The sequence below is a fragment of the Mustela erminea genome, chromosome 4, assembly GCF_009829155.1.
Source record: "Mustela erminea isolate mMusErm1 chromosome 4, mMusErm1.Pri, whole genome shotgun sequence".
Classification (NCBI taxonomy): domain Eukaryota; kingdom Metazoa; phylum Chordata; class Mammalia; order Carnivora; family Mustelidae; genus Mustela; species Mustela erminea.
In genome coordinates this window covers 37,517,099-37,541,434 of record NC_045617.1, presented here as the reverse complement: position 1 = coordinate 37,541,434, position 24,336 = coordinate 37,517,099, and the positions used below count along the sequence as shown (strand labels likewise).

Sequence of the window (24,336 nt, the reverse complement as noted above, 5' to 3'; positions counted from 1 at the left end):
ATCTTCTATTCCTGTCATTCTTTTATGTTTGAATCTGGTATAGAAGGAAGGTGTCAAAAGAAATGAAACTCCACCGAATGTCTAGGGAATGTAAATATTTCTCTTTCTCTGCCCCAAGGATTTGTTTGCCCACATTTTGACAGTCCATGAAATCTTTGACACTGAGTCCTGTCAAATATTAACAACTTTGCCTCTGCCAAAAGGACTCATCATTTAGACTTTTATCTTTAAAAAACAGAAACCAAAACCAAAAAAACAAAGAAGTTTCACGTCATCTCTCAGTTCAAAACACCAAAACATCTAGATGATTTAAAAGTTCCACCTCTTCAGGCTGTGAGCTTTTCAGTTAATTCAGAAACTACTTCAAACTTACCAACAAATGATCTGACTTTATTTGTCAAAAAAGAACCATTTAGAAGTTTTAGGAATTTGACACAGTAAATTCTAAAAATAACCCCCCCAATACTGATTTGATATAACAATGTTTGAGACCTCTTTATGAAAAATAACTCAATTTTATCTTTAGTCAGCTTCTGTTGCTGTCCATGTCTATAATACTTCAAGAATTCACTACTCCAGTTTGCTAGTCACATCCTTCTTTTAAATGGCAATACAGACTTTCCTCAAGCACCACTTACTTCTTTACTCATTGAGAACATGTATTTTTTTTTTAAAGATTTCATTTATTTATTTGACAGACAGAAATCACAGGTAGGCAGAGAGGCAAAGAGAGAGGAAGGGAAGCAGGCTCCCTGCTGAGCAGAGAGCCTGATGCGGGCTTGATCCCAGGACCCTAGGATCGCAACCTGAGCCTAAGGCAGAGGCTTTAACCCACTGAGCCACTCCTTGATAAAGTCTTTCACCAATTTGCCCCAAGTTAATCTGCATATCAAGTCACTACCAATGTGCACATCTCTGTTCAAGGGTAGGGAGTCTATTTGGTTCATCTCTGCACACTTTGCTAAGCTTTTGCTTCTGGACTATTCAGTACACCCCCTTGGAAAATTCTCTCATTAGCTATGAACCAAAGTCTTCTCAGATTTCCAGTTCAAATCCAGAGTACGTTCCTAGATTTTACACTTGCTCTACTTCTATCCAAATTACACTCACATTTTCAGTAAGTTGAACTGTATGAATCTGCCAGTATTTGAACATTTCTGACTTACGTGAATACCAATTTCATAAAATCCAACCTAACAGAAGCAAATATTCATTTGCACTTATGCTATATTATTTTATAAATGGTTTCTTGGTGTGAGATGTATGCCCCCAAGAACTGCCATCACCTTCTTTTCTCAAAGGATAACAGCATGTTTTATGCCTTAGTGTATATCACGATGCATATTTAGTTAAGTGCTAGCTTGTTAGGAATTTCCAAGAGCACTCCCATTGTGATTACATTCTAAAATATCACTACGAAACACTTACCAATACTGATCATAACATCGAGTTTGTCTCATGAAATTAAAATTTAATCAGAACAACCAACAATAGATAATTTAAACCCGTTTTCTCAGGACTTTAAAAGGAAAAGAAAGATAAGCTTCAAAGACAAAATAAAGCACCGTCTTCCTTCCCCTCCTATCTGCAAATGATTCTTCCACTCGTGTGACTTTCCCACTAGAGATGGGCAAGCACAGCATCATTATCTTTATTAGGACAACCTATCTTTTGTATGCTTCTATTACGGCGAGAGATTTAAAAAAAAAAAAAAGAAGCAATTCTTCAGAATGAAATTAACTGAACCATTAATTTATGGTAATCTTTATGGAAATAACTGTGACAACTCAGCAATCATATTTTTCTAATTCTATAAAAGTTTCTTCTTAGGAGCCATGACCTACATGTTCCAATAACAATGGACATTAATGTATGAAATCTTTTTCATTTAACGAGTGTAACACCTACATCTTGATTTGACATGTCCCAGTAAGGTCTTTCTCCATAAGACATAACTTCCCACATGACTATTCCATAGCTCCATACATCACTGGCTGATGTGAATTTCCGGTATTGGATGGCTTCGGGTGCTGTCCACCTAACTGGAATTTTTCCACCCTGTTATAAAAAGAAATTGAAATTTTAAATATGCATAATAACTTATAAATCATTTATAGCAGAACTATAAAGCTGCAGTTAAACACTTGTATATTTGGTTAGCAATTCAGCAACATCTCATCTATCCGTCTTGAATCTCTCTAAGTGTATTTAAACGTACTAATCTGTTTTTAAAATGTCATTACAAGTTTTCATTTTTAAGGCAACTCAATTTAATGGCCCCTTAGGCTGTCTTAGGGCAAGAGTCTAGTCAAAGGACAATGACAAATTAGGCAACATAACTATGAAAAGGGAATGAAATATAAGGAATTTAACTAAATCCTCATTTCTTTTCTTTTTTTCCTGATCTCACGAAAGTTGTAAGAATTGGTAGCATATTTAATATTCTTTTAAAATCTTTATTTCAAATAGGATTATATTTCTCTGCTACAATTACAAGAGCTAGCAACTAGATGTTATTGTATAAAATTGTATATTATGTACATGAACACCCTGATTATAAGACAAGCATGTTGCCATTCTGATCTTACTTCTCTTAGTCTACATGTAGAGTGGAAAAGCAGCAGTGATTCTTCTAAAAGGAGAAAACAGCATCAACAAAAATCTGAGATAAATTTGCCTCTTTTCTACTGTTGAGTTTCATATTAAGTCCTGCTTTCTCGGTCGGAAAACCTTAGGAAGATAAAGAAGTGCGGAAAGAGACTTTTTCTTACAGTTGTTGTATAGACAGCTTCTGGATCATCCTCTATAACCCGGGACAGGCCGAAATCGGACACTTTACAAACAAGATTGCTGTTGACAAGAATATTGCGAGCTGCCAGGTCCCTGTGAACGTATCCCATATCGGCCAAATATCTCATTCCAGCAGCAATTCCTCTCAGCATTCCTACTAACTGAATGACGGTAAATTGCCCATCGTGTTTCTACAGGAAGACAACAATAAAAGTCCTTTACTTTCAAAGGAGGACAATTGTTGTGAAAACTGCATTCTAGTCATTTACTACAGTATAATAGGAATTATTAACCAATTTTCTACATAATACAGACATCTGTGAAAAATAAAGTGGTTGTTGATTCAACTGACCTTCAGATAATACAAAAAATCTTTGGTAATCGTTTAGTGATTTAATAATCGTTTAGTTATTCCTTCTGATTAAAAATAGTTTCAGGTTGTGCAGATCCAAAAGTATACACTGATTTTTGAGTCAAAGTTAGGGAATGGAATATCTGAAAATATTACCCCTGACAAGTAATTATTTTTTGTTATCTGCTAAAAATTATGTAAATAATCTAGAAATACATAAAGCGATGAAGACACATATATTGAGATATGTTTTTCTCCAAATAATAAAAAAGAGAAAGGAGAAAGTTTTTGATTAAAGATGAAGAAAAACTAAGAAGTAGAAAGTGGTTATCCTGGCTGACTTTGTTTTCATTCTATATTTTTCCTTATTTTGCTGTTGGTGAGAACATTACTTGGAACAAAGATTCTCTAAAACAGATGCACTAGCAAATGGATTTGAGAGCTCTACTGCAACCAGACTGGCCACCATCTATTTCTAAGCCATTATTTTAAGATTTTATTTATTTATTTGACAAAGAGAGAGGGAGGCAGAAAGAGAGGGAGAAGCAGGCTCCCTGCTGAGCAGAGAGCGCTATATGGGGCCAGATCCCAGAACCAGCCCAAGGCAGACACTTAACCAACTGAGCCACCCAGGCACTCCTCCAAGCCATTTTTAATTCACAGATTTCTCCAACTGAGTTGTAAATATGTTGCATGAGAATATTGGTTTGAGTTGATAAACTTGCTAGGTGATGCTTTATTCCAAAGAAGTGATAGCTATGCATATCACAATGATGCAGAAATAAAAATTTCTCTAAATCTTCAGATTGTTTACAATTTAAGTTGAATGTATCATTCCAGATTATGTATGATAAAACTGCATGTTCTCTTATTCTTTAGACTATTTTCTCCTCGCCATTTAGAAAAATGTTAACGTGTGTTTATTCTTAGGTGAAAAGTCTCCAAGCAAAATTGTGTATGTTTATATATTAAGAATTTATTACAAAATAATCACGTATTATTAATTTTCAAAATGTTAGTAATTCTATCTTCTACATCCAGTGTTCATATAGCAATATCATAGAAATGGTTCCACGCAGCAGAACTGGGATCATCGTGCTAATAATGAATGCTCATCTCACTTTTTAGTCTTCTCTGTATTATCTCTTCCTACTGAAAAAGTAAAATGTTACTCTACAACATGTATTCAAATTAAAGGGCTTCTGGTAGGTAACCTCTGTACTTGAGGGAATGTATTAATAAGTACTATTGTTTAAATCACAATGTAGCAATTCCTTGTTCAAAAGGATTCTAGTTCAAACCAGACTAGGATTCTGATTTTTAATCTCATCTGTTTTTCTAAAAGCAATTTTCTGATCTGTTAAAGTTTATAATGTTTATTTTTATACTGTAAAAAAATCAAGTTATTATAGTGGTAGTATGTATAGTATATTTAGAATGAGAGGATAATTTTGGTACCTACCCTGAGAAATGCATCAAGGGCTCCATTTTCCATGAATTCTATTACTATCATGACTGGTTTCCCTAAAATTAAAAAAAAAATGCACACACACATATATATACATATATATATCTCTATAAGAAAAAAAAAAAAAGCATTGCTTCAGGAACCATAACCTAAACTTCAGGCTTATTCCCATTCTCACCCTTGATAAAAAATGTGGTGCTCTTCTGAAAGGCTGAATGGGTGAGCTCTGAGTGTTTCTAACGTCCCCAGTGCTGCTGTTAAACTAAGAGTCTGGAAGTTTGTTTGGAAGACAGTTATGATTCACAATTAAACAACAAAGTCAGTGTGTTCTTCTGACTTCTGCTCTCTGAACAAAACTCAGAAAAAATGACACTTGATATAAAATGTAAACACTAAAACGTATCACTTTTATGGCTACTGAAGCTGAATGAAAATATCAGTCACTCCGTCTATCAGATTTATTCTTTAATTCTCATTCTGCCTTCATTTAATCCTGAATTTTTTCAGAGGTAGTCACATAAAAGAAGAAGTTAGTCCATAATATACCAAGAAAAAAAATTCATTTAGAATATGCAATATATTCATGACTTGCTTTTTTGATTAGGTACAAAATAACACTTTTTTTCTGACAGTCAGGGTGATAAATGAAAGATATCAATATCTACCTCTTGTAACCACCCCTTCCAAATGGACAACATTTGGGTGGTCAAACTGCCCCATGATGCTTGCTTCACATAAAAAGTCTCTCCTTTGTTTTTCTGTGTAACCAACTTTGAGGGTTTTTATGGCTACTGCAACATCTCTTTTCCCTGGAAGTTTCAAACGACCACTGCAGACTTCTCCAAATTCTCCTGAAGTAATAGAACAGGCAAGTGTATTTTAATCTCAAAAATATTTCTTCTAGCAAAGTAAATGCATAATTCTAAAAACACTTTTAAGGTCCCTAAACTATCTGTTATACAAACTGTTCTTTTAACTGGATCAAGGCAAACTTTTTAAGGAAAAAAACACAGATTTGAAATAGTATATTTAATGTACACTGATGATTAAAGCAGAAGGGCACATTTGCAAATTCTGAACATTGCTATTTCTTTTGCTGTTTGAAAAGCAAATATTTCTTAAAGATTTAAAAGTCTGGAACTCATATGCACCATGACTGCTAAATCTAAGGGAATTGGATCCAATACACATAATTACTCTGAAAATATGTTGTATATGTAGGAAATAATATCCCTTTTAAATAATTTATACAAGTTAATTTTCTGCATGGAATTAAACAGCTAACTGATACCTACAAATACATGAAAAAAGAGATAAAAATGAAAGCCCGGCAGGAAGACGGTTGATCAAGTAAGAGGAAATGTATATTCCACCAAAATTCAGGAACATTCTAATTAAAAAAAAAAAAATACTGAGGCATTCCCTAAACAACAGGCCAGAACTATTATGCAGTAGCTTTCAGTAGAACACTATCTTAAAAATCCAACAGAAGATAAAAGATACAGAGATTCTCTGTGGCATATGCTTCTTTTTCACCTTCTTTTTTTTTTTTTTTTTTTTTTTTTCTTGAGCTCTCATAAACAAGTACAGCCTCATTGCTTCCAACAGTTCAGGTAAATGCAAAAGTTCTATACTTGAGGTATAATTATTTGCCTGTCATTATGATATATGACTTTCGATCCTGGCTAAATGGAACAGCTGAACAAGGAAGCTACAACAGCCTTACCTGCACCAATCACACGCTCAATTTTAATACAGGAGGCATCTAGCTCCTTGGCGAATTGATGGACAGCTCTATTTGGATCCTCATAGGTTTCAGGGTCAATGTAGGTTTTGGTGCCTGGAAATTTAACTGTAATGATGTAAGAAAGCATGACTGTGATGAAGCAAAGCACTTATTGTGCAGTCAGCCCAGGAATTTCATTATGCAGAGTGCTCCTTGGAACAGTGAACTTGCTTCCACATCACCTGAGTCACAGCAGTTTTAACAGACTACTTCAGTCTGTTGGCGTATAGGTATTATCTGCAAGCTTCTATAGGTAACATAGGATCCAGCTCATAGGTTACGAACTGAATTGCTTTTCCAGTAAATCAACAAAAGACATCACCAAAATTCTCTGACATGACTCTTATCAGACTGGAGGTTTAATTAAATTCACTGCTATCATGGCATAGTTCAAGCCATATTGAGGTTTGTAATGGACTTGGAAACACATTTGTAAATCTATCAGTCAGTCAATCAATCAAATTAATACACTGGGAAAAGAAGACATTTCATTTACAGGTAGCCTACTACACTGACAGCAATATTAAAAACATTTAGACATCTTACTTATTCTTTTGATTTATTTTCTTAAAGACCAGCCACTGTTGACATATACATAAAATTAGTACAAGATATGAGGGACCGCTATCACAGAATCAGAGAGAAATCTACTAAAGACACAGTTTCATATTCACCTTGAAGGGCAGTAGAGGCCAGATGTACAAAATGCAGAGTAAAGTTAGAAAATTTACAATATTCCTGGGATCTGCTAACCATGTATGACAGCAATTTGAAAGAGGAATGGTTTATATGAACTTTCAATTATAAGGCTCTGGAAGGAGGTAGCCAATATGCCTCAGAAAAGGTAGTCAAAATTCAAACAACATAGAATCATCTTAAAAGTTAAAATCTTCTTAAAATGCACCCAGAAGCATGCAGGTAACAGATAATGCTAAGTCAACTTTAAATGAAATTCAATTACAATAATGTATTCCAAATCTAATCATTTGGTTAAAGACAAAGATAAGATAGATAGGCATATATTTGGTTATATTAATGCAATAAAAAGAATTACACTATATCCTCAAAAAAACTTTATTGTTTTTAACAAAGCCACTGAACAATCTTTTCATTAAATCTTACTATTTTGAGAACAATATATTTCTTAATGTATCACACTACAGCCTAACTGTGCTTATGTCATCACATTAAATTAAAAGTATATTTTAAAAATAAACACATAACAAACAAAAAGAAGCAGAATGTCTAAAGAAAATGGGTTTAAAAAATCTTGATTTATTCTGCTGTAGTTGATTGTTTATCCAAAATTGATTGTCTTAAACAATTATTGTTGCAGTTTATAAAACTGACAGATGCTCATTTGTTACTAAAGCTGAACATGAAAAAAAAAAACACAAGAAGAAAAGAGAGAGGGTATAGAAAGAGAAAAGAGAGAAGAAGGAGCACAGGGAAGAGGGGGGGAAGAGAAAAAGAGAGAAGGGAAGAAAACAATAGGTTAACCTCCTAGATTGGCAGGCACATGGAGAATGAGCCATCTTCTCCCTTTTTATTCTTTCTTTCTTTCTTTCTTTCATTGTTTTTTTTGGTTTTGTTTTGTGATAAGGGAGCTAGATTGGAGGTAACCTTCTGCATCTCAAATGGGTCTCTGATGGTTCTTTATTCAAGCTGTCATAAAACATTTTGACAGGCCAGAGCAATTTTGGCATAAAAACATGAAATACTGCCCAGCTTGGATTCAAAGACATTGTTAGAAGAAATGGTAGGAGGAAACAAAATGTAAATTGGAATTGCTTCACTAAACTTCTCCATTGTGTTTATGTCTTTAAATGTAGCACTTGGGGCCATGGAGAGTTGAGGGCGCCTGATACAAATGACTGGACATTCTATTAAATTCAGTGCTCTAAAAGCTAGTTAAATGGTTGCTTTCATGTTTCTGTAAAAATTCAATCTGGTGTCTTAGCACCTAAGAAAATTGTCTGTATACTAACGAAATAAAAGGACACCAACTTGTAAATAGCTGGTGACCATAGCTTTGTACTTTACGTATTTTAGATACAGCTATAAAATCAAATAAAATGCCTGGTACTCATCAAATGACAAAAAAAGATATCCTGTAAAAAAGGGGACTAGAAAATATCAAGTGTTTACCAGGATAGGATATTGTTAAGTGCACTTTAGTTTTTCATTATTCATTTAAAAATGGATGTTTTAAGAAAAACATTAACATAATTTCTGAATAGGTTGGTTTGTTGTTTCTCTCAATTTAAGTGTATGAGCTTTTTTGTTTTAATATCTCATTTCCATTTCTCATGAGTGTTAAATATCTTAAAACCACCATTGACATTTTGTTCTGGGGATGAAAACTGTTTTTATATATCATTTATCTTGTCTATGTCAGCAAGGAAGACATGCAGCTCTATTTTTGTCTGATTACAAACTTGATGTCAAATGTAAAAAAAGAAAATGGCATCAAAATATTAAAACTGAGTGATGACAATTTAGCATAAGGCTATACAACGTGTTTTAGATAAGCCATGTTTCAATTTACCTTCTGCATTAACCTGAAAGCTAAAAGCAAATAAGCTACAATGTATTTGATAATTTGGGGATGTGTCAGATATATTGAGTAAAGGAAAGAAAAGTGACATACTGATGAAAGTAAAATTAAATGATTCAGTTATCAAATTATTCACAAAATGGGTAGAATTGGGCATTTTAGGAATTATAAGTTACTCTTCTAGATACATATTAAACTACATATAAAAGTTCAGGCATTCAAGTTTTGATTTACTTTTTCCCCTGGGGGAAGATATTCTCTCATGTTGGGAAAAACAAAAAAAATGTAACCTCCATTTTTTCTGTGTATCTCTATAAACTGCTGATGGCAAACTCATCATTGGTAATAATAGTAACGGTAATAACAATGCTCACAATTTATGACTTTAAACCACACATTTTCTTGATTGATGTTTATACATTTTTGTGACTTTAGGATGGGTACATGACAATATCTTCTTAGATACTGACAAAGTAATTTGATAAATAACACAATGATTGATATAATTCTTAGGCCAGTTGGGAAATTCATCTATCCATGAGAAATTTTAGTAAATATTATGCTACCAAGAAAAATAATAAATACAATTGTCTTTTAATATTTTCAAGGATTAACAATAAAAGAGTGGGTTTGGATAAGAACATCATTAAGTGTCCGAACTCAAATCATAGGATCATGAGATCTTTACTTTGGCTACGTGAAGTAATAATATTTATTTGCATAGCTCTCATTTTTTCCCTGGTCATCCACATTGCAACAGGAATAAGATTAATGCAGAGGGGCATCTACTTTCTTTGGTTTCCAAAGATCTCTTCTGAATATGACTTCTAAAATCAATTTTTAAAAATCAGGTAACCCAAGGCCCCAGAAAAACAGTGGAAGATTGAATCCTATTATTATGAAATTGATATCAAGGGAAATATCTACACAACAGACAATGTATAGTAGCTGAAGAAAAAGAGGCTCCATAGCTTGGCCTTTCATGGTAGCATCGCTCATTGAGTGGGAAAACAAGGTTCTGCCTTTCTACTTCTAAATGAATTCCTTAGCTAGAATACAGGCCATGCAACTTGTAATGGATTCTTGTTAGAATGGTATGAAACACTTGGGCAAAATTTGCAAAACGAAAAATTGTGACATAAAAGCAGCTAAATATCTTGCAGTAATATTAAAATTTCTTGTGAGAGATTATATTTCTCAAGCTATTCCATGTTTTTAAAATTCACATCATATGATTTTCATTCTAAATATCCTGTTCAAATGCTTTAAAGCAACAGTTTGAGCTCATTATGTACTTTCAAGCATGAGACATTAGGAATTTTTTTCATGCCAATGCTAACAACCAGGTGTCTGTATTAATTGGGGTACATAGTAATAAAGAAAAACCAAACACTTACAATGAAAGTAAAGCTCTTCATCCCCTTCTTGGTCAGCTTTGCTATAACCACAGTGCCTAGAAAAAAATCAGATTTGTGATGATCTCAGCCAATAATCTTACTTTATATATTTAAAATTCAGTACTACTGCTTTAATTCTTTGACAACATGCTAGTTAGAGCAATAAACAAAATACAAAAAAAAATCTTGTCCATAGTTTGTACTCATTGATAATAATATAGTAACTCATATGATTAAAAGAAGTACAAAATATGAAGTACTTGTGTGAGATAATGTAGAGAGAATATACTTTATAATTTTAAATTTATCAGTGAGTGAATATTTGCTTATACTTTTTTCTGAAAAACAATAGCGATAACAAAATATTTTAAATGGTCTCCACTGACCCAGGAACTAAATGTGTACATCTTTCCTCAGCTATCTCCTATATTTATGGTGAAAACCTAACTAAAAGTAACCAATAAAAACACACCCAATAGAAATTACAATGCTCATTGCACTTAAACTAAAGGCAATGAATGATTAAGCTCATACTGTATTTGACCTTGGGAGAAGGGAATTTATTGACCTTTAATATTTCATATTTACTTTCAAAGTTCTAATACAAAGTTACTTACTTACTTACCTACAAAGTTACTTACTTATAAAGTTCTAGTATTTCATATATATTTCAATTTGTACACTAAATACTAATAGGCTGACATAATTCTGGAAAGTCAATAAGTTTTGTGTTAAAGACTAGAACAAATTTGTGTTCTACCTTCTTCCAATGATGAAGCCAAAGACCATGAACACCAAAATGATGGTCCCTGCTACTGCGACCACGGCAATGATAATAACAGGATTCTGTTCACTGGAGACGGCTGTCGCTGGAAAGAGAGGAAAATAGGCTCAGAAATACTCAACACTATGTAAGAACTTGAGAGGGTAAACAAAATCTTATGAATAAGAGATATCTATGCCTTTTAATTCACCTCTAATTTTAAATAAATGCATTATGTTGTAATAATATCAACTTAAATAAATGCTGTTTTGTGGGGTTTTTCTTTTGCATTTTAAGGGCGTGGTAAGGACAATACTTTCATCTATTTTATATTACTCAGCTATAAAAGACGCCTATAAAATGCCTTATTGAATGGCTAACTCCTGCTTAGTTGCTGAAAACTTAGTTATGAATCAACAGAGAGAAGTCTTTGATCTATAATCATTATTAAAATCTCCATTTTCCGTCCCAACAAGGTATGCGATCTTTGTGACTCTTTTTTTGATATATGAAAAAAGAAACAAAACACATACTCTGCATTTTTTCAAAGCATCTTAAGTGGTCTCTCATATTATTAATATAAAATAAAAACCATCATGGAATTATAGTAAATCATCCTGATTTTATAATGTACCATAATTCAGGAAAAAGATGAGTGGAAATATTTGTACTAATTTGACAAAGTATGCTACACACACATTTGAGAGTTTAAGATTACAGAGGAGCTAGGCTCTTTACAAAAGAGCAAACTTTTTGGAGGTACTTTCAAGAAATATTTTAGCATTATCTAATTGCAGATACTTCCTGTACAAGCCTAAGTGATTCTTCTATGCTTATTAAGACAAGTCCAGCTGGACCTTTGTGAGAGTCTCCTTGGGAGCAGTGTGTGTTTATGTGTTCTTTAAAGCAAGCCCTGATTCCGATTCCTCATCAAGTCACATGGCCTTCTCACTTCCATTTTTCCAAATTAGTGAAGTTCTACTTATATGATAATTCATAATTGTCATATTTTCCCCAGAGTATTATATTTTCTATGTCAGTACAGACTTCATAAAATAATCAAAGGAGTGTAAAAACAATGAGAAGATGTATTCCAACAAATGATCCAGTTGCAAATATCATTTAATATATAATGTCAAACTAATATAGTTTGTTTATTGCTGAAACAGTCAACAGCTGTAATCTTTAATATAAAGCAGGATGGAAAATACTACTCCTTCTTGGTGGTGGCAAGGGACTGGGTCTCCAGGGCGGTAAATTATACGTAGGAAGAGTATGTCTTGCATAAAGTTTTTCTGATTGACCCTTCTCTATTTATCTATGTTCTCCTCTTGACAACACATTTCTTAATTGTGTATACCTATGCTAAGCTAACTATAGATAGATCTTATATCAAAAAATAGTGAAGTAGCGCCTGTGTAATAGACAGTTTCTGAACAAAGGCATACACACTCTCCCTAATTTCACCCCTGCTGATTTGTTCCCTGAGGGAATTATACAAGGGAGGGAGGCTGGGAAAAAGGAAACTTTTAGGCTTCAATTTCTGAATTACAGCCTATTATTATTCAACAACAAAAAAGATTTCAAATATATTTGTTTTTTTGGCTTAGTTAGATTATTTTAAATTTTCATCTGTCTTTATGTGTGTATATATATGCATAAATCTCTTTCTATATATATTTCTCTCTCTCTCTATATATATATGCATATATATATATATATGTATGTACATATTAGATATCGAGAGAGAGAAAAAAGAACAGAGTAGTTTTTTTCCTGAGGGAGGAAAAATTATACACATATGTGTAGAAATTGTTTCCATTCAATCGATGTGTCCCATGGGTCTAATTCTTTGCTTGTCTTAGGCTCAGTTCTGCCTTAGCCTCAAAAACAGAACTGCAGTGAAAAACTGAATTCAGGTGAATGATGATTAGAATTTGTGAATATTTATACATTTTTATATGTACTCAGGGTCACACTTTAATCTTTCCACAGTCAAATTTATAGTTAATATTTTCATCTCCTTCATGGGTAATGAATTTTAAAAGTAATTTGTAAGTGCCATAATCATCACATTATGATTTCAAAATTGTAAAACCAGTAGTATTGATTCTGAAGAGATGGGGATTTTAGGATACATGTGCAATGGAATAATCTGTTTAATTTCCCTTTTCGAACACTGCTTAGGGGACCTCTCTTGGGTGGCATGTTCACTTTTTCCCTTCCTCCAAGAGCAGTGAATCATTGTTTCCTGACACTCTGATAGCATTGGGTCATGCACTCCAATGCTTAATTGTACGACAGAATTTGTGTACAAGTCTCTCTCCTTTAAACAGCATAATTGTGTCATGTGTCTCTCCACATCCCTAATTCTTAGCGCAGTACTTTGTGCTAAGCCAGCAGTTCTCAAAGGGTGGACTGGAAACCCAAGGGTCCCTCAAGAGCTTTCCAGGTTATCTGCAGGGTCAAAACTATTTAATATGATGTGATGTTATTTGCCTTTTTCACTCTCATATGCTCACAGGTGCACAGCTGAGTTTTCTAGAAGTTACATGACATGTGAAAACACCATTACTCTGATGGCTAATGAAATGTGTGTTTGTGTGTTTTATTTTTTTTTTTTTTAGTTTTACTTTCTAATAGTGAATATTGATAGATATAATCCAAATAATCAAAATCTCTTTGGATAGCCTCAGCATTTTTTAATAGAACAAAAGCTTGGGGATGGCTATGCTAAATAATAAGTAAAAGCTGACTTGAGACTTTCTGTGTGTACTCCATGTACATTAACTTAGGTAATATTTAGAATACCATTGACTTAGATACTGCTATGCTAGTAATTAAGGTACATGAGGTCATGCAAAGTCTCACAACTAGACATGGAAGAACTGAGATGTGAAACCAGAATATGTCTCCTGGCACTGACTGATAGTGGTAATCTGTTCTATGTTGATGACTGGGAGGTCTTCATTCCTTGCTTATTTATTGAGTGCCTTCTATGTGTCAAGCACTGATGGTAGGAACTGGCAAGACAATAGCAAGGAAAAGATAAATGGATTGTTCCTTCATCAACTTTACATTCCCGTGGGAGAGAATATTCAGTTGATAAAAACCATAAATTCTTTTTAATACAAAAATCTAGTTTTAACATCACTTCATGTGATCTTTTGGGTTTACTACTACATCTTATTCTCTTTGAATATTAGTTGATTAATTTTTTAAATAATGAAAATAACATCTACGGATCTCAGGAATCAATAAAAAATAGTTAGGCCCAATGTTCTCAATACAAAGTCAGAACAATGCACAGATTCATTTTTAAAGTTTTCAAACTCAGAGGTTTAACTGATAAGGAATGATTAGGTAATGTGAGATAACTAAGGTATCTAACAAGTTTAAGAAATTCATTAGCATATGATAAATCATTCCTTAAGGTGTTTTATTATATGAGAAATCACAAAGTAATATCATGAGATGTCTAAATTGAAAACTACTAGAACATATCTGATACAAGACCACTGAAATCTTCACATGTTGATATCTTAATGTAAAACACTTTAAAATTTTTGTGGCCACTGAATATATTTGAGGTTCTGAGAGTTACTGCTTAATTTAAAAACACAGCAAACCTTACAAGCATTTGCTGATCAAAGAGTATTTGTCAATTTGTCTTTTAAAAGACCTATAAAAATATTTTTCTGAAGTCAAAATAACTGATAAAAATTATACTGATTTAAATTACTTACAAATTTTAATTAAAAATTGAGGAAAGAAGATCACGTAATATATTTTTTAATTCATCTGTTTAGAATTTTGTGGGAGGACTATACTGGCAAGATAATGAGGTAGCAGCTGGGTAAACCTCGTGCCTAGCAGTAACATCTGAAGAAATCAAGAACTCCAAAATACAGAAACACACACTGATTCCTCAGGTAATGGAAGAAAAACCAGCATGGCCCTCAAGCTGTTCTGAACTTAAGCTCTGACAGTAAACTGGGACACGCATTCCCACATACTTCTGCTTATTTGTGGTACCCTACAGACACATGCATTTTTGTTACGTTCTGTGGAACTATAGAACAAAAAAAAAATGATAAAGGGGATTCAAGATACTGGGGATGTTCAATTAATTAATTTAAAGATTTTATTTATTTTTTGACAGAGAGATGGAGAGAGAGCACAAGTAGGCAGTGCTATAGGCAGAGGGAGAGGGAGAAGTGGGCTCCCCACTGAGCAGGGAGCCTGATGCGGGGCTCGATCCCAGAACCTTGGGATCATGACCTGAGCTGAAGGCAGACGCTTAACATACTGAGCTAGAGCTAGTCACCCTAGTGACTAGCTCAGTCACCCCATGTTGTTCAATGTTTAGGCTGAGTGGTTGATACAGAGATATTCATTTAATTATTATTCTTAATATTTCATGTATACTTTAAATATATTCTCTGGTACATTTGAAATATTTTATAAAAGAAGAAAATGGGTGATAAAAATAAATATAACTTTTAAGATCTTCTCTCTGAACTGCAATTTTGGAAATCATTGCTAAAAATCAAGAGACTTAAATTAACACAGATTTTTATAGATCATCTTTCCCTGGCCCATCCTGTGTATATCCTGGCTTCATTTTGGGGTTTCCACCTTTGATGGACACAACCGGACTAATATTGTTTTGGATTCTATAAAAATAGCCTGTGTCAATATACAATTGAATAAGTCCCGTTTCTGTTTCTGACTTCATCTTTTCCAGAAAATCCCCAGTGCATATTAAAACGACATATAGGGGCGCCTGGGTGGCTCAGTGGTTTAAGCCACTGCCTTCGGCTCAGGTCATGATCTCAGGGTCCTGGGATCGGGTCCCGCATCGGAATCTGCTCGGCAGAGAGCCTGCTTCCCTCTCTCTCTCTCTGCCTGTCTCTCCATCTACTTGTGATTTCTCTCTGTCAAATAAATAAATAAAATCTTTAAAAAAAAAAAGACATATAAATTACAAGATTTTAACATTGAAAAACAAAACAGCAAATTTTAAATTGTTATTCTGTATAACATTTACAAAGTACATATTTATGCATATATATTCACCTTTAAATATAAAAATAATCTTGAACCAAATCATCACCCTCAATATTGGGGGAAAAAAAATGTGACAGTTATAGAGAATAAGAATCCAAAGCAGAGGTGGTAATTACCTTCAAACATTTTACCTGTAGCTTCCTCTAGTGTAGCAACATCAAGTCTGGGACTGTAATTTCCATACCCAGCAGCAGTAAAAGCCCGAATCTGGAAAACATACACTGTTCCTGGCTTCAGGTTATTAATGGAAGCTGAAGTGGACTTGGTTTTTACTGTCGAATAGGTCCGTTCCCTTTGATCCTAGAAACAATATATTCAGGGAATATTTAATTGTAATTGCAACCAGGCAATCTGACAGCCAATTCTTGCAATTTATTTCAATTTGCTGCATTGTTTTTTTATAAAGGGCTACATTGTGCCCTGTGGAATATTGTAACATTGAGTTGTTTCTAAGATAATATAAAATGGAAATGTGAACACATGCCTTTGTTCTATAAATTTCAAAGAGAAATAATTTTGTTAAACCATTTATATGTTTTGAGCTTTTGCTTTGTTGGTAGAGGGCACAGTGGCAAGAACTATTTAGCCATAAATATAATCAAATGTCCTTTTTAACCAAAACCTGGGTATGCTTGTAAAATCTATGGTTTAATAGAGGTCTTCCCTTCATAATGTAGTCTTTTAATACTTTTCCTGAATGTTATTCAGCAAGCAAAAGGCCATATGCGAAAAATGAGGAAAGGTATTAAATCAAGAAATTTAGCTAATACCACCACTATACTGACATATCAATTGCTTTCATTAAAAACTACATTTCTCACAGAATAGAACCACTTTACAAAACAATATTTAATGGAATATTTTAAATTAAAACTATCAATATAAAAGTTAAAGCACTGTATAATTTGGCAATATTTTAAACATCGCTTGGTTCAATTTTCCTCATTTTTCATGAAAACTGAGGCCTGTAGAGTTTAAAAATGCATTTATCATAAATGATAAGACTAAGAATGAAATAATTATAAAAACCCAAGAATATAAAAAACTCCATCAAAACAATATCCAAATGAATAAATATTTAAAGCTTAATTGGAATGACTCTAATGGCTTTTTATTTAAAAAGCTATAAAAACTATATATCAAAATATACAATTTTAGATAGTTTCTTATTTGTTCTATAATAAATAATGGTGCTCAACTATGTCTGACAATAAAACTATTCACTGAAACTGAAAATGTCAGTTGGGTTGTTTGATCTGCCTTCATGCTATGTGCAAAAGTCTGAATAAATCTGTGCTTAAACTGTATTTAGTGAAGCTGATTTTTGATTGTCTTAATTATAATCATTCATAAAAATGATTGTTGGTATTATAAATATATATTTATCTCAAATATAAGAAGTAGGCATAACTGATATTAGATGACATAATGATATATAGAGACCACATGCTTTCATATGTTAGAATGCAATATATTATTCTAATAATTGCCAACTTTGTAAGTTCAGCAAATGTAGATACATTCTTTTTTGTCATACAAAATAGAAAAGAAACTATCTGAACAAATTTATTCCAGACTAAGGATGTGCAAAATATTTCCTTGCACTGTGAGAAACTATACTGTCATTTACTACTTAACACATTTTTAAAATGTATTTCATTGCTTTAGAAATCTGATGAAATTTCAGAAGGGACCAACTATAAACTCTTAGAGCTCACTGGAAAACAGACATAACAAAACCAATAGTAAAAACAAAGATTCCTCAGAAACACAGTTGACAGGGCAAGAACTGTATTTCCTGGTACACAAATAAGGTATTTAAAATGTAACTTTGGCCATGAAAGTCATGAATTAGTAATGAAAATAGTATATAAAAATATTATAAATTTAATCTGAACATTGAAACTAATCTTAAACTGTTTTTTCTTCAAAGGGAAAAATGTATCTATTGCCAATGCACTGCATACATTTAAATTGTTCAGTCAAGTAAATTCTGCCCCCAAGATTTTCCAAAGCTTGGGTCCTATTTTGAAATTCTGTCTAAATGATTAAAGGCTATGTATATTATAGAACTTCAGCTAACATACTGAAGTCAGTAAGTAACACTTGTATTAATAATAACATTAATATCAATTACCAATATTCATATTAGTAATACTAATCATTTCTGTGTTTCAAACCTTGAACCAAATCTTTCTGTGAAGTGGAGCCTATATAATAATTTGTGAACAGGGTGTCCACGCCCCTCCAAATAGGTCAGAAGTAAATGCACTCATACACTCAATTATATCATTATTTATTAAAACTCAGCCATTATGAAGATTAAAGGGCAGCATTTGGGTTTTAGCCATCCTATTTTTCATGGAGAGAGAAGTGTGAAGAAGTGCTAGATATGATTATTATGCCATATGTAGAACAAATTTGGAGGAATTTAAAGGAGTGGTACCTCATCATCTGATTCTGAATTTTGGAGAAACTACACTATTTATCACGGAAAATGTTTTTATTTGTTCAAATGACTAAACTACTTGAGGCCACCATCATCATTAATGAAACCACATAAATAAAAGAAATCATTAAGGGCCCAAGCAGAGATCCTAAAAGAATCATTCTTCAAAAACGCATTGAGCTGCGTGGCTCTACGGTATCAAAAAATCCTACATCTAATTATTATATCAAAAATTGAACAAATATACCCACTAATGGAATAGTCTCCTTTGTATAACCCAGAAACTTAATACACAGAAATCATAATTATAATGATGAACCTGAGATGGTTATTAAAAAGGGCTAAAATTAACTATGAATTTCAAAATAGCTCCAAATAGCTGGCATCATGACCAAGTTTAGTCTACAGTGCAGGAGGATGACACGAGACACCTCGGCTGCACATTTCAGCTGTTCTTAGCACTTACTTTCTCGTAATACTTGATTTCATATTCGGTGATGACTCCATTGGGATGCTCTGGTTCCTGCCAGGAAAGCTCGACACTCCGCTGCAGCACCCTCTCCTTCATCACTCCGCTCACTTGCGAGGGAGCTGTTTGGACAAGACATGTCAATAAACAATGAGAAAATTCACTGGATGCCTCAAATCAAATGTCACAACTGATCAGTCCCATGCTGTGCCAGTTTCATTAAGGTAAAAGAAAGCACCTTTTCATAGCTCACAATTCAGAAGCTAATGAATATTCAAACAGGACCTTATTACTGTTCATAAACCTTAATAGAAATTTAAATTAAAGTGCAAACAGCAGAAGATAGCATTGTTCAAGTTAGTGAAAAATGGAAATGATGGGGCTGAGAATGACAATTAAGCAAATGAATGCTAATTAAGGCTACAAAATATGATTTCAGATTAATCTCCAGTGATAAACTAAGTCCAAATATTTACTTCACATGCGGTGGCGATATACTTTTTAAAAGAAAAAAACAGTTTAATGCTGTGTAAGAATAAAATATATGGAATGGCTACTTTAGTCTTCAATTAAAGGGAACACACTTTTTAAAAATGTTTTTATGTTTTAACTGTGTGTGTGTGTGCTTATGTGTGTGTGTGTGTTTGTATGTGTTCGCACAAACATAAGTGGTGGCTGCTTTAGCATTCTCACATCTTGACCTAATGAAGTGTAAAAACTTTTTCCCAAGGTTAATTGGAATTCTTTGAGAATACACACACACACACACACACACACACATACACACACACACACACAGCTAGGCTTTTGCACATGTAATTTCTGTCTACGTAACCTAGGTTTCAAGCTTTGATAGAAGCAATTCAAGCTACAATTTTGCTCTCTCTTTCTATATAGATAATAATATGCTCAGAGTCCTTTCATTCTAATTAGTGGCATATACTCTTTTTGGTAGCTAAGACTGTGGAATGTAGCAAACTAATTTGCTCTGTCTAATTTGCTCCGTGATGATTAACTAGTTGTCTTCTCTGTCTAAATGAGTAGCTGCACTGGCTTGGCTGAATTTCAGTGGGGTCATTATGTTTCATGTATCATGCTCTATCTCATTCTGTAAAATATTTTCAGGCTGTTAATTTAATTTTCAGATGTCCAAAATTGTTAATAATCCTGCTGACAGAAAAGCAATTATATGGGGCGAAAGCTGTTTAAGCAAGCTTCTGATGTTTATACCTTTGACTTTATTTTGTTACTTCTACTTCTTAATATTTTCTAGTACCAATGTCTAGGAAAAACATTTTTCGCTGCTTTCTGGCTTGGCGATTTTGCGGGAAGGACATGGAAGATGTATGATTCCCATATTTCCTCTCAGATTACTAACAGAAGCGTAACTAGGGCAGATTAAGTGGAACAACTTTCCCTTTAGGGGGATGCAGCTGAAGTACTCAGCAGACTGTGTTTACAGACTAAATGTGTTTCTGATATGTTTCCAATGAAACAAATTTCTAATAAGAAATCTTATTTTGCCATGACTTTTAAAACCTGAATCTATGCAGCGAAGAAGAATTTGTTTCTAAAGTGATTTGTCTCTCCATCCAGAACATGCTTAGCATATTTCAGCCACCTGGGGTGTTCAAGAGGCTGCGTCCTCAAGCCATAGCCTGGGGAAACAGAAACCCCAACGAATTCTGAGGTGAATCTATTTAGCAAATAATTTCCAGTAGTCCTTCTTCTTCCTTTTTTTTTTTTTTTAAGATTTTATTCATTTGACAGAGAGAGACACAGCGAGAGAAGGCACACAAGCAGGGGGAGTGAGAGAGGGAGAAGCAGGCTACCTGCTGAGCAGGGAACCCTATGTGGGCTCTATCCGAGGACCCCACCCCCAAGAGATCATGACCTGAGCGGCAGGCAGACGCTTAACGACTGAGACACCCAGGTGCTGCAATTTCCAATCGTCTGATTTACTTAAAATCATTCAGAAAAATCTATATTTAAACTTTAGTAAGAAACAGAATGCAGCACACATAAGAATACTGCAGTAGACAATACCCGGAATTACTCAGTAAAGTTGCTGATCTCTGATCTGGCTTTATGATATGATGTGTGCTATTTGGAAATACATTTGCTGGAAACAGGTAGAGAGTTAGGAGGCGCTGTCTAGGTCTCTTTCAAACAACACACGTAGCTTAATGCGATTTTCAGTGTAAAGCAAATTATATGACTTTGCTTAGTCTCTATCCTAAATAGTAAGGTGAAGAGACACTGAATTCTCCAAGGTATGGAGGAGACGTGGGGTATAGATGTACCTCATTTAGTTTCTGACATGTCGCAGCAAAATCTAAGTATAGAACAAGATTTGATTTCTGCAAGTTACACACTAAAATTATATTCATTATTTCATCCTGGAAAAGAACTCTTATCAATAAAATTATGGTAGTTTGGGGGTTGGGAGAAAAAGATGTCAAAAAATACATTTGTAATATATGGCATTTTGAAACCCATATCACACCATTAACAGTGATTTTCCCCTTTTGTACAAGGAGACACATCTATAAATAGCTATACTCCTGATTTTCTGGAAATTTCCCTTTAAAAATGTGTCCCTTGCTGATACTATCTTGAGTCACACATTTAAGAGGGTCAAAGCTAGAAGTACTAGCACATGGCCCTTGAGAATAGGCAAAATGCAAGATAGGAAATATCTTTGTCTGTCTCATGTCCTTCAGATGCAAAATTTTGTTACAGGAGAATTGATGATATTTTCCCTTGAATTTCAATATCTTAGGCATAAGGATATATACTTTATAAACAAAAATCTGTAAGTGAGTTGGATTCTAACAGAGTCATTATTTTCAGATAAACTTCTATGTAAAGGTAAAATTGAAGTGGCATGAAGTTCTTTAATCTTAAGACATAATGATTTCTATGCTTAATATAGTCAATCTAAATTAACCACATTGTAATGATTTCACCAATACACTCACTGTTACACCAAAATACCCAATTAACTACAATCTGAAGTCAATTTTGAAAAGAAATGTCTACAACTAAATTACATACACACTTAACAACCAATTAGGTGTTATGATATTTAAATTATATTTTTTATAATTAGCAAAGTGAAACAAAATCTACTGTAATCAGAATTAATGGAAGCTAATAAATAATAACAAATAATAATAAATTTCCTGGGGGTGCATGGGTGGTTCAGAAGATTAAACATCTGTGTTTGGCACAGATCACGATCACAGGGTCCTGAGATCAAGCCCCACATTGGGCTCCCTACCTGGCTGGGAGCCTGCTTCTCCCTCTCCTTCTACTGCTCCCCCTGCTTGTGCTCTCTCACTCTCTCTGTCAAATAAATAAACAAAATCTTTAAAAAAAATAAATTTCCTAAATTGGAAAATGTAGGAAAACAAATACCACATAGAGAAGAGGTTTTAAATGTAAAATTTTAGTAGGTTTTTAAACAAATGATTAACAGATTCATTTCTTACCTAACTTTCTAGCAATATTCAAATACAAGAATTGATTTCAACCAAAGAAACATGGAAGATTCTCACAACTTATTGGGGACATATATAGAGTCTCTACAATTGATAGTGAAAGAAGATCTTAGAAAATTGAGAAAATGGTTTCTGTGGTTCAAGTGGAAAATCTCAACAGCATAAGAACAAAGTCAATGAAGTTGATGTGAAAGGAAATCAGAAGTCTAATAACAGGTCAAAAGGTAAAAATCTGTGGGCAGCAATTATTAGTTAGAAGGCTTTGAATTTAAAAATAATCAGTAAGAATGGTGGGTTTGTGTACAGATGTGAACCAATCAACATTTTATAGATTTTGAGCTTCAAGCACTCGTGTAAGATTTTTTTATCTTAATCAATTTCTAATTAAAATCTAAATATAGCAGATATATTTAAGTTACAAGATGGAGAATATTCATAAGTCTCCATTTTTCCCTACTAAAATATTAAAGTTACTTACAGGTATGGAAAAAAAAAATTCCCTGCATGAAGTGGAGGAATAAACAACTTAAAAACATTGTATAATAGGTGAACGGCCCTGTACAGATGTCCATACTCTAATTCCTGGAACATGTGAATATGGAACATTACATGGCAAAACGGACACTGCAGATGTAATTAAGGTTATAGACTTTACAATAAGGATATTATCCTGGATCTTTGCCATTGGGCCCAATCTAATCATATCAGCCCTTAGGAGCAGAGAAATTTCTCCAGCCAAGGTCAAAGAGATGTTATAGAAGGAGGAACCAGGGAGATCTGAAACATGAGAGGAAATTGACCTGCTATTACTGGAGCGGCCACATGGGAAACATGAGAAGATATGGGAGTAGATTTTAAGATCTAAGACTGGCCCCAGTTGACAGAGGAAGGGAAATGGAGGCCATGACTCTACAAGTACAAAAGCCCCACATTCTTACAACAACATGAATGAACTTGGGACATACTTCCCCAGAGCCTCCAGGTAAGAGGCCGACCCTGCTGCACCCAGACTTCTGACCCATAGAACTAGAAGATAATAAATGAGTGTTGCTTTAAGAGTTTTACAGTAGGTATTTTTTTTTCCTTTTCTTTCTTTCTTTTTTCTTTTTTTTTTAACGGTAGCAAGAGAAAACTAATACACATGGTAAAAACAAAACAAAACAAAAAAAAATGAAAACAGACTTACTGGAATCTTAATGAAATCTATGAAAAAATAGGATACTAGGATACTCTAGTAATGTGATCTGTCAGACTTAATATTGAAATAGCATGGAATCAAGGAATTTTTATCTTAATTAGGACTCAAACTGCAAAATCTTATAAGAAATAATCTCTAATATACATTTAAAAGAAATATTTTCATGTGTGTGTAATAGAACACAAATAAAGCTCATGAACTTGATTTTGGATTGAAAAAGTGATTTATATATACTAGTTATTATTTTCATAACAGTTAAGTGTTCTCACTGAATTTCAATAAAGAACGGTAGGCAAAAAAAAAAAAAAACTTGTATTTCTAAACAATACAGTGAGGTAAGATTCAACAAGCATGAAATGACTTTTACCATGCATCTCAAGTTGTTAAATCTATATTGATGGTTGTTAGATTTCCATTAGGTAAATACAAAAAGTGAAAATTAAGAAATTTTTAGAACACAGTCAAATGCAGATCTGACACTAATAGAATAATAGTCTTTACTTAATGCTTTATTTGCTATCCAGTATAGAAATC

At 33.5% G+C, this 24,336-nt stretch overlaps 1 protein-coding gene across 5 annotated transcripts in view; it reads right to left on the bottom strand.

Annotated features, from left to right (window-relative positions):
- Positions 1-24,336, bottom strand: part of EPHA7 (EPH receptor A7) — a 170,697-nt gene that overhangs the window by 9,507 nt on the left and 136,854 nt on the right. The window contains exons 6-14 of one of the 5 annotated variants that reach the window (XM_032339035.1): positions 19,099-19,223; positions 16,315-16,483; positions 11,111-11,219; positions 10,351-10,406; positions 6,337-6,450; positions 5,276-5,461; positions 4,605-4,666; positions 2,772-2,981; positions 1,909-2,058 (exon numbers count right to left, since the gene is read on the bottom strand). In XM_032339035.1, coding sequence (XP_032194926.1) covers positions 1,909-2,058; positions 2,772-2,981; positions 4,605-4,666; positions 5,276-5,461; positions 6,337-6,450; positions 10,351-10,406; positions 11,111-11,219; positions 16,315-16,483; positions 19,099-19,223 — 1,181 coding nt within the window. Of the gene's footprint in view, positions 1-1,908; positions 2,059-2,771; positions 2,982-4,604; positions 4,667-5,275; positions 5,462-6,336; positions 6,463-6,954; positions 7,769-10,350; positions 10,407-11,110; positions 11,220-16,299; positions 16,484-19,098; positions 19,224-24,336 lie in introns of those variants that run through there. The other 4 variants (XM_032339032.1, XM_032339033.1, XM_032339034.1 and 1 more) reach the window with 4 other exon arrangements.